Source organism: Eleutherodactylus coqui, chromosome 2 (assembly GCF_035609145.1).
Source record: "Eleutherodactylus coqui strain aEleCoq1 chromosome 2, aEleCoq1.hap1, whole genome shotgun sequence".
Classification (NCBI taxonomy): Eukaryota; Metazoa; Chordata; class Amphibia; order Anura; family Eleutherodactylidae; genus Eleutherodactylus; species Eleutherodactylus coqui.
In genome coordinates, this window is record NC_089838.1 from 293611756 (window position 1) to 293622952 (window position 11197).

Sequence of the window (11197 nt, forward strand, 5' to 3'; positions counted from 1 at the left end):
CCATGTATAGGGTCTTGACTATGCTTCAGGCTGCAATGTTAACCCATCGGCACCCTGTGGTGCCGTAGGGCCCTCCTCCGGCTGGCTATATAGATGTGCAGTCAGTTTTGACTGTGGCATCTACATAGCTAACTGCTATGATCAGAGCTAACTCAAACTGCAGCAGTTGCCAACAGTTGTCAGCTGTCAAAAACAGCTGATAGCCACCAGGTATGGATCAGATTTGATTCCTGAGCGCTCCCTTCATGACCACTTTACACATATTTACCTAATACTGCCAGGAAGAGCAAACAACTCATGCTGGCAATGCTCAATGGGGTGATTTGACCCCATTTTACAATTTTAACAATTGTAAAAAAACAGGCAGGCATTTTCAGGATTGCGGTGTTTACTAGTCACACTTGTCATGACGAGCCACACAACACTTACATAAAATAGTTCAGGCACATCTCCCTTCCCGGAGAAAGAGAAGCAGCCTCAGTGAAAATTTAAAAAAAAAAATTGACATAAATTTAGAGGGAAAGACAAGACAGTTATGTAGCAACTACAAATATCTTCTCGTTCCTTATTGAGAAAGACTGCTAAAGGCAAAGCCATCCACTTACATAAATATTCATTTATAAAATTCCCCTAGCTTTAAAGGAACAGTCCAACATTGAGCATCATGTTTAGGTCCAAAATTCAATGCTGATTAATTTTTTAATATATCTCCATAGCAGATGGAGCTTTGTTTTTCTGATACAAAGCTCAAAATCTCCAAACAGAAAGAATTAAATTCTGTCTCCCTGCATCTGACAGAAGTTGGACTTTATTGTGTAAGTTGGGTTCACACCAGTATTCAGAATTCTATTTCCTTGCTCTGCCATAGGAGCAGAAAAAAATATTTTTGTCCTATGATGGAAATGGATGGCACCAGACAGACCCCATTGACTATAATGGGGTCCATCCGCATTCCATGTTGCCGTCCAGAAGCAAAATAGTGCAGCGAAGTTAGAACCAAACTGATAGGTCACACGACTGTCCACTAAGTTCATATAAAGAGCTAACAGATTCCATTAAGGAATAAGTAGAATGTTTCTCTTGCAGACAATTTTGATAAATGAGACCTAATTTAATTAATGAAGTCCTTATTGTTTTATGTCTAAAACTTCATAGCAATCCCTGCTCAATGAGGAAGGCCGGAGCCAAAACAATGTTTAATCCTTAATGACTTTTCTTCATCCTGATCAGCAAAAGAAAGAAGAGTCAAATCAGTGACAATTTATGGACTTGCCCAAAATGTGCAATGAGATAGTTAAGCACTTACTGTCTCACAGGCTTCACTCCTGTACTTGGTATTGGGTTTGTCTCCACTCAGCAAGCATTCCTCTACAAAAACAAACATGATTAATGAGTTTTATGGAAAGTTCCACCATGAAGAGATTTCTTACATCATTTCCAAAAATAACTACAATGAATCATCTTTGAGATGACCATACAAAAGTATAGTGGGAAATTGTCTTCTTGAAAGATAGTCTTCCCAAAGAAAAGATTCATTAAAGATCACAAAAAAAGTGCAAATATCTGGTTAGATCAGTGGCTTCAGAGACTTGAAGATCTGAGCTTTGAAGGCCAAATTTGTAGCAGGTCCACTCACCTACCATGTGCCATTTATAATATAAATGTCTTTTCTATGTGGCAGTGGAGTCTATTGTCCACGCTTAGGCGTCCAAGTGCGACTGATACCTCTATACCCCCTATAGCAACATCTGTCAGTGTTCTTGTTGAAGAGGTAGTTTTTTGGAGAGGTTCTGAAGTCCACTCTAGAACATCAGAGAATTTTGCATATTTGTCATACAATTTATACATTATACTCAACATGTGACCAAATACCTGCATATCGCATTACATGGTCTCTCTCATCTGCCACTTGCTGGTCTTGGTGAAAATATCGACTGCTGGTAGGTTCAATACTGGCCACAATTTCAGCAAGATCAGTGAAGCCTGGGACCATGCCAATCTATATACAGGGAGAAAAAAACATTATGTAAGACAGGCTATACTGCATTCAATAGTTAGAGAATAATGATATGTATAATTATTAGTTGCTCTGTGTTAATAATTATTGATGTTACACTTACACCATCCTCATGACGTTGGTCTATTTCGGGGGCACTGTGATCTCGCAACATCTTCTCAATGACATCTCCTCGATGCCACTCTGTGAATATAAGCTTCCCATAGTCATATCCAATATCCTGCAATAGATATTAGATTAAATACGGAGGACAGAAGAGAGAATGATATATAAATAGGGAAAAGGGATTGTTATGGTGTCTTAGATTCCATAGATTAGAAGATGACCACAGCGACAGTAGGTAAAAACCTGCTAAACTTAGAACAAGCATAATCATCCAGTAGGATCAGCGATGAACTGGATCATTTACCACCATTTGGCATTCTCGATAAGACAAAGATTATAGCCTGGTCCGGATATGTTCAACCAACTTTAAAGAAAGACTGACGGGCAAATTATTACGCGGCATTACAAAAGGGTCCTTAAGGGTATTGTACACTTTATATATTGGCTTTATTCAATAGATGTAGCAGAGCTTAATTATCAATTTGCAGAACTAATGGCAATGCATGTACAGTTATGTAACTACTAACTACATAGTCCCATAAAATCTGATGGGTCTCTCTCAGAGAACTCCAAAAATTGGTACATCATTAGTGTAATATTTGAACATATACCAAACTATTGAGAGACAGCTGGATTACAAAATGGCCACTGCACTTAATAGTTCAAGGTCCCAGCTTTAGGCCAACTTACAAATACTTCCTGGAAACGCTGGAATTCTGCTGTGGAGAAGCGCTGCACTGGAGGGCACAGGTACTCACAGTAGCCACTGAGCTTAACCATCTGGAGCTGCCGTACACCAGAGACATAAGACAAGCGGGATTGCAGCTCCGCCATATCTGGGATCTATTTGTGGAATAAATGGAGAAATTATAATGTAAAAAGAAGCCCTGGATTTCATCCAGACAAGTTTGACTATTGGTCAGCCATGGTGAAACTAAACATCCAAATTTTTTGGCCTTCAATAGTTGAGTCTACATAAAAATTATTTTACCAAATTGCTTGGCTAATGAACCAGCAATTACCATGTTATTCTAACCCTTTAATTTTTGTATTATTGGATGCTCTAGACTCTGATGTCCCTTAGTCCATCATTGGGATGGTTATATATATATTCGACTATTGCAATGTTTCTGGGTTTACATCTGATGATCAGGCAGATTAGTTTTAAGCAGTACTTTTTTTGTTTTTATAGCTTTGTAAGGCCATCTCTCAAATTCTACCATATGGAATCGATGACTGTCGAATAATAAATTACCTTCACTTTTGTTCCCCAAGGGTTTATACGATTCCAGAGTAGCCACCAGCCAGACAGACTATCTCCATAATTATATGTATTCCATTCTTCCTGCTGACCAACATCAACAGCAAGAACTGTACGTGCCCCCATAGAACGAGCCACATCCGCTAGGATAAGGACAAACAAGAAGCTTAAAAGATTGAACAGATTGACCAACAGCTTTTCAATACTTACTTTCCATTCTTACCTGGAAGATTATTGACATAGCATCCATCCAATAAAAGGTGATTATCCACTGGGTCGCAGAGAGGAGGAAGATATGGCATATAGGAGGTAGTAGCTCGAACGTAGCGCCAAAGTATGCCTATAGGAAGTAACTTAATCCATTTCTTGTTGTTTATACCAAATATAAAGCAAAACATAGAGTTGGGCCATCCATTACCTTCTCGGTGAATCCTCATTGAAGAACTACTAATATCAGTTGTGATGCAGAAATATGGCAGCCACAGGTCCTAAGTTAAAAAATTACATATGTTAGTGCCAGGAAACAAAAAAGTCTAGAAAGTCAAATTAAAACTACTTGGATTACTTGGATTTGCCGCTGCCCAAAGAGGTGAATCAAGCTTGTGTTGAACCCAGATCCTGTTAAAAGGGAAGTGATTGGGTAGGTGAGATCCAGAGCTGTCCTGGACAGAGAAGATATCATCTAGTGGATAAAGAGGAAATATAACAGTTAAAACATTTAAAAAATTACAAAAAATAAAAATTGGAAGATATTGAGTGTCAGATAGCCATGTGATACTCATGTCTATTCTGCAATTAGCAATTTCAGCTAAGATATGCAAATAATGCAACGAAACTGAGAATTTAACCTCCTTCACAAATATGAGATATGTAAGTAAAACATATAAAGGTTCAAACCACTAAGTGAGAAATAAGACTTACCTGTGCCCACTTGCTGGTTCTGTCTTTCGTTTTACTGGCATCAAGTTCTTCAGCATACACACCACCAACCAAGGCCCCCATGGAGGTTCCCCCCACCATGTCCACTGGAATACCTGCCTCTTCCAAAGCCTTAATGATCCCTACATGAGCGTACCCTCTGTACACAAGAACAACATAATAAATTTGTAAACCCAAACATTATAAAGCAATGTCTTTCAATTTCAACTCTCAAAGACCCTCAAAAGGTTTTGTTTTGATCATTTCTATGATATTGCAAAGATAATAGAAATCCTTTCCCGAAAACATGACCTGAATGGGTTTCTTGAGGACTGAAATTCAGAAACACATATGAAACAATAGAAAAACCTAAACTGATTCCACTAACCTGGCTCCACCGCCACCTAATACTAAAGCCACGGCATTCCCTGTTAACGTTCGAGCAAGTCGGCAGAAATCACTATGATAGTCAACTTCTTTCTTCAGGGTTCGGGAGTAGAATTCCAACTGATAAGATGAAAGATTAGTAGGTTAAACTAAAAGTTATGGTTTCTATATGTACTTAAAGGCTACAAATCTCACTGGTATGATAGCTCATCTTCTCAGGTGTCTACTAGAACCATCACTCATAAGGTTTATAGAGGTTCATCTTTACTATTTTTTGTTATTTTGAAATATTTTAGAGTTACCATTCTATGTGGTGGTCTTTTCGTGAACAACCTCTTTGGAGCTCGAATATGAAAATGTCCTGAGACCCAGGTCCTTAGTTTCAGCCATTCTACTGTTCCTGAAGGAGAAGGACCATCCATCCGATGGAGGAGAACAAGTTGTTTGAGAGCTCTAATAGGAGAATTCTCAAGGAACTTTTCTAGCTAGAGAGTGACAAGAATATTATAGCCTTACAAATTAAAATTAAAAACGAATATAGACAGCTTAAAGGTTAGCGACCTTATATAATATCAATATATATAAATAAATAACATACAAGACAGTGTTAGGTGGAGAGATTTGTAACTTACTTATATATAAAGTAATAGTAATATTGCAATTTTGTGCCATTGCTTTTTCTTCTTAAGGCCCCATTCCACCCAAAACTCCTTGCTCGAGTGCACACCCACTCTGTTCTATACGTGAATGCCAATGAATGGGGCACGTGATGTGATTCTGGCCATTAGCGCCTCCAACATCCCATGTTCTTTGCCTGCAGAAGTTTCCTTATTGGGAAGATGTGACTTGGCTTGATATTACAGGCAAAGTTCCAACTGAAGTGAATGAGAGCCTTGCCTGTAATACCAAGCCAGACCACTACAATGGTAACAGAGCTGTCTGCTTCCTGCAGAAATCATTTCAGTGCGTGAGCACAGTGGCCCAGCGCACAGGTAATCACAGCGATTCCTGGCAGCTGAACCCCACTGATCTAGTGCAGGTGGTCTATCCTAAGGATAGGCCTTCAATAGCTTTTAACTTTAAGACTCGTCAAATAAACCATATTACCCTCTCACCTCTCCCAGCGTTGGCTCTTCTTCTCCTAATCCCACAAGTAAAATACAGTCGGCCTGACGGATGCAGCGTATGGTCCATGGTGTCAGTGAAAACTCTGTTTCGTATAAGACAATACGGTGAAGGTCTTCTTGTTGAGCTAGCCAGGTAGACAACTGACATTCATGGGTGCTGCAGAAAAGACATCAAGTAGATATAACCAAACAGGTATCGTAATTTTGTCCCTTCACCAAACCAACATCCATCCTAACAATACAGAGAAGTGATTAGCGCCAACAAGCCAGCTCTTTTTTATGCAGTGCTTGAAGCTAAGCTGGGCATTGCATAGCCTGACAAACCTTTCTAAGGCATAGGCTCCAAGACGCACTCTGATGATGTCACTTGTAAGAACCAGAGTTGGTCCTGAAAGAGGCAGATCATTAACTTGTTAACCCCTACCAGTATCACTCAGGAGAGTAGTCCTTAAACCACTCCCCTGCTTAAGAGTCTTACCTATGGCATTCATTGCATGTTGGAGCTCCAGGGTAAATCCAGTGAGAGGGACATTGCTGCTGCAGGGTACAACGCATACAGTACAAAGATTGTTGGCAACATTACTGGGATCTAAGAAGGATAAAAAAAGAAAAGACAGGAAACGAGAGACCCTTATGGTTCATCAACCCAGAACCTTTAAGCCTAAGTACCTGCTAAGACTCACATGTCTTTTATTGTATATCTAAGATTTCCTATCTTTCCAGCCACTCCATCCTCTATAGGAGGTAATATTTTTCAATACCCAACTCCAAAATCATATGATATCCAGTTCTGTAGCTAAATAAATAAAAAATGTATAAAACAATAGAAAATGGACAAATCCTTTAAACAAGTGTGTCCCTCTCCTCCATACATTGTGATTGCCATGGACAATTTAGAAACAACTTTGGATATTACATTTGCTGACATTTTTGGAATGTTTTTTGGACCCTACTATTAATGTGGTCCTAGGCTGCTCTACTAGAGTTAGCTCAAGGATGTTCCAGCTCAGTTTATATGTGTATGTACAGTCCCATAAAATTAAAACAATCAGGGTTGTCCTTCTTCTGGGACCACCAACAATTAGCTGTAACTGCATTGAGGAAACATTGATTGGCTAATTACACTAGTTTCTCCCACCAGTCTACCTTCCAACAATAAATAAGGTTTTACCTGCAAGATCACCTTGTGGTTGCTGTAGGTTTCCCAGAATTTTGTGGCTTAAAATATGAATTAGTCTGGTCACAACCTGCAAAGATGATTCATGAAAAAAACTGTATAAGTAGAAATACTTATTGCCAACTCACTGGTATAATACCGCTGTTGTCTTTTACGTGGCAGAGGGGCCATGTATGGCCTATAGAAAACAGTATACAAGCTTTTGTCTCAATAATTGGAGACAACTTTATTAGTTATTCTAATAATTATTTATTGGCTTTGTTAACAATAATTTACTATTTACTTGAAAATATTACGTAATGCATAATTAAAACAGCAAATGTTACAAGTTCTAATATATCCTAGCAATCATATGTTAAAGGAGATGTCCCGCGCCGAAACGGGTTTTTTTTTTTTTTAACCCCCCCCCCGTTCGGCGCGAGACAACCCCGATGCAGGGGTTAAAAAAACCACCCGCACAGCGCTTACCTGAATCCCGGCGGTCCGGCGTCTTCATACTCACCTGCTGAAGATGGCCGCCGGGATCTTCTACCTTCGTGGACCGCAGCTCTTCTGTGCGGTCCACTGCCGATTCCAGCCTCCTGATTGGCTGGAATCGGCACGTGACGGGGCGGAGCTACACGGAGCCGCTCTCTGGCACGAGCGGCTCCATAGAAGACTGCTGAAGACCCGGACTGCGCAAGCGCGGCTAATTTGGCCATCGGAGGCCAAAAATTAGTCGGCTCCATGGAGACGAGGACGCCAGCAACGGAGCAGGTAAGTATAAAACTTTTTATAACTTCTGTATGGCTCATAATTAATGCACAATGTACATTACAAAGTGCATTATTATGGCCATGCAGAAGTGTATAGACCCACTTGCTGCCTCGGGACATCTCCTTTAATCAGTGGGCATACAACTGCCAAAATCCCCATGGTCCTCAAAACAAAGTGTCTACAGCGCTAATTAATCATTGAGACTCTTTTAAAGTTTTTCCCTGCACAATGATACCCACAACTACTTGCTGACGTTCTACCTCCACTAATCCCAAAGTGTCTTTTTACTCCTGATGACTATATGGACAGTGTTTTTCCATAAGGTAAGCTGTAGGCAGTTATAGGTACAGAATGTTTAATGCAAAGTATAACCTTGTAATTTTGTAATATGTGTGTTCAGAATAATGATATCTCACAAGAGTGATTATTGACACCTAACTTAGTTGTTGTTGAGCTTAGAATCTTCCCAAAAAATGTTGAAACCGACCACCACCAACTTCCAGGCACTTCTGAACCCATCACCCTATGTTTTCGAAAGTGCGCTGCAACATTTCACCCACAGCTAACTCACATGAAATCCATTTAAAAAAAACACTGAATCCTGTAAAAAGTCAGTGTGTGGTGCGCATTGTCGCACCATCACATCATCAGCCCTATCTTCTTTAATGACACCATCAACATAGAATGTTACCTGGCAATATTCGCAGAATTCGTGAACCAGCTGGATGATAAGGAGCTTCAGCATGGTCACTTCCAGCAAGACAGGCAATGGTCACAAATCCAACCAGAGCATGGCGGAAATTTATCTGTAGTTGAACTTGTGACCATTGGGTCTGTGGTCACCAAGATTACTGGACCTTACACAGGAAGACTTTTTCCCTTGGGGCCACTTAAGGGGTAAAGGGTTTGTCAATAAACTACATACCGTGCCACACTGAAGAATAACATTAGACATAAAATTGCAACAACCAATATGAGCATGTTGCAGTGAGCTTTAGCTTAGTTCAGAAGTACTTAGAGGTCAGCTGTGGCTACCTTCAAGATCTTCTCTGACAACTCTGAGCTCACCAAAAACCAAGGTAGATGTCAGTATTCGCTTTTGTGAAATAGCCTTAGTCCAAATACAAATATTGTGAAATTACTGGGTTGCACTTTGAGTAAAACTCCCTGCAGTTTGGAAGGCCACTGCTAACAATAATCTACTTAGATCACCAATTCTTTATGGACACTTCTGTAGTTAACAAAAGTCCCCTGAAAACACTGTCTATTATGTCAATACCTGTGGGTATCTCCTTTTGATATAAGACAAAGCACCATCTGGCAGTTTTGCCAATTCAGAATCTCGCACTGCATGGACCGATGTTGCTCTTGGACGATGGGTTAAAGCTTCAACCTGAGACAATAGTTAACAAGAAGTAAGACTTAAAGAACAAACACCAAGTAAAAGTATACTGAGGGGTTTGCAATAGTCAGGTTATATCATTATTCATTGTCTTGAATGATTACATACACGTTCATCAGCAATTTGGATCCATTTTTTTGGTACTGGGGATAAATATAGAGACTCCCAAGTCTTACCATACCAATTAGCTCCCCTCGTCCATGCTCCCCCACCACACTTTTCTTTCCGTCTGGGTGCTGGATCACTGAGCGAAGGCGACCATTCAATGCAATATATGTACAGTCTGAAGGATCTCCGTTACTGTAAAAGACAAATTAATCATGAAAGACGAAACATAGAAATAAGGGTATAAGACAGAGCGATACTTAACATAGAAAAAACAAGCATCTTGACTATCAGGACTGGCAGATGGTGGCAAATGACATCAAACAGCCCATCCTTTATGGCATCTTACACTTTCCTTGTCCTTTGTAAAGAAAATAAGTGGGCTTAGCACATATTGTGGAGCCTTGGAGGGACAACAGTGAAAATATTAAAGATCACATTCTGGATATTTATTGCAAAAGAGCCATAGTATGTGCTTCTGAGCAAAGGAGAGAGGAAGGAAACAAATGATAGTCGGTTGAGTTTGAAACATGTGCCCTATAGGCTTGGCATGTGCCCCCTGAGGTACACCTGCTTCTAATGGAACCCTTCATTAATTATGTGCCCTTTAACTGAAGGAGTAGCTCAATTACTCATGTTACTCTGTCTTCACTCTTGGTATAGGTCATGGATTCATAGAGACATGAAGAAACATCATGAAACGTTGCACATATTAGTGGTACTAATTATGTGTACAGTATAACAGTACTAATTATGTGTACAGTTTAACAGTACTAATTATGTGTACGGTATAGTGACATAATTAGTGTGTAGAGTCTAACATAATTATTTATATGTAAACTAAAGAGGTACTATTTATGTCTACAGTATAACAGTACTATTTCTGTGTACAATATAGCAGCACTGTTCAGATTTATGGTTTTTATGGTTTAGCAGTAATATTAATGTGTACCAATTATTGTCTGCAAAAAACATCATTAATGTGTTATTGTGAACCTAAATTGTTACTTTAGTCCATTCTCTGTAAATGGGCACCCATTTTAATAGTTGGAGGAGCAGCAGACTGAATGTTTGCCCAAACGACTGAATACCTGGCTAGGACTCCGATGTGATTTTATTCTCACCTGTAAAGCTCTTTACCAGCCTCCACCCCTATCCAATCAATGGCGAAATCCACCTGCCTCACAAATGGAGAGACACGTTGAGCGACAGAATGTGCCACCGAGAGAAGAACATGGGGATGAGATCGGAGGATCCTAGAACATACACAGAAAGAGGTGGAATAGACGCAGAACTTTCAATACTATCCCTTACATTATTTATTTTCCCAACCAGGTTTCACTGCTTTCTGTGGATGAAAACAGAACAAGCACAAACACAACTTGAGCCAAGTTCGCAGACGCCACTCTTTATGGACTACAATTTCTGTTTATGCCCATATACTACCCTGTTTGGATCATGCATAGACCCACTTTGTGGACAGCTGGGGGCAAACATACAAACACATCCATAAACAATGGTCACAGAGATCTTGGCTTGTAATGAAATTAAACTTTCAATAATTCTGACCCAAATAATTCTGGAAAACATGAACTGATGATGAAACTCATGAATATTTGTGTGCATTTGTTAACAAAGAAAAAAGGAACATTTGCACTGAATCGAAAAGTTCCTCCAACATACATTGAATGGGCAATTTATTAATGACACCCATCTAGTAGCGCATTAGACCTCCTTTGGACTTCAATGTCATAGATTCCACTAGGTGTTGAAATAATTCTTCAGGCATATTGGCCCACGTGGACAGGAATCTTCTTGCAGTTGCCACAGTTTAGATAGGGGTGCAGACATGTTCTGAACAGCTGACAGAAAGGGTTCCTGAATTCATGCTGCTTGCACTAAATTCTGACTCTCCCATCAGCATGGTGCAACAGAGATCTGG

At 39.8% G+C, this 11197-nt stretch overlaps 1 protein-coding gene across 2 annotated transcripts in view; it reads right to left on the minus strand.

Moving 5' to 3' along the window:
* Window positions 1-370: 370 nt before the first annotated feature.
* The window catches only part of LOC136612709 (patatin-like phospholipase domain-containing protein 6), a 28961-nt gene continuing 18134 nt past the window's right edge, over window positions 371-11197 (minus strand). For both annotated transcript variants that reach the window (XM_066593248.1, XM_066593247.1), the window contains 19 exons: window positions 10380-10511; window positions 9327-9450; window positions 9028-9141; window positions 6987-7062; window positions 6294-6404; window positions 6140-6203; window positions 5804-5972; window positions 4991-5173; window positions 4690-4808; window positions 4305-4461; window positions 3949-4065; window positions 3802-3871; window positions 3607-3723; window positions 3378-3526; window positions 2813-2965; window positions 2121-2237; window positions 1873-1999; window positions 1307-1368; window positions 371-1222 (listed from right to left, as the gene is read on the minus strand). In XM_066593248.1, coding sequence (XP_066449345.1) covers window positions 1166-1222; window positions 1307-1368; window positions 1873-1999; window positions 2121-2237; window positions 2813-2965; window positions 3378-3526; window positions 3607-3723; window positions 3802-3871; window positions 3949-4065; window positions 4305-4461; window positions 4690-4808; window positions 4991-5173; window positions 5804-5972; window positions 6140-6203; window positions 6294-6404; window positions 6987-7062; window positions 9028-9141; window positions 9327-9450; window positions 10380-10511 — 2218 coding nt within the window. In that variant the 3' untranslated portion in view covers window positions 371-1165. The remainder of the gene's footprint in view (window positions 1223-1306; window positions 1369-1872; window positions 2000-2120; window positions 2238-2812; window positions 2966-3377; window positions 3527-3606; window positions 3724-3801; window positions 3872-3948; window positions 4066-4304; window positions 4462-4689; window positions 4809-4990; window positions 5174-5803; window positions 5973-6139; window positions 6204-6293; window positions 6405-6986; window positions 7063-9027; window positions 9142-9326; window positions 9451-10379; window positions 10512-11197) is intronic.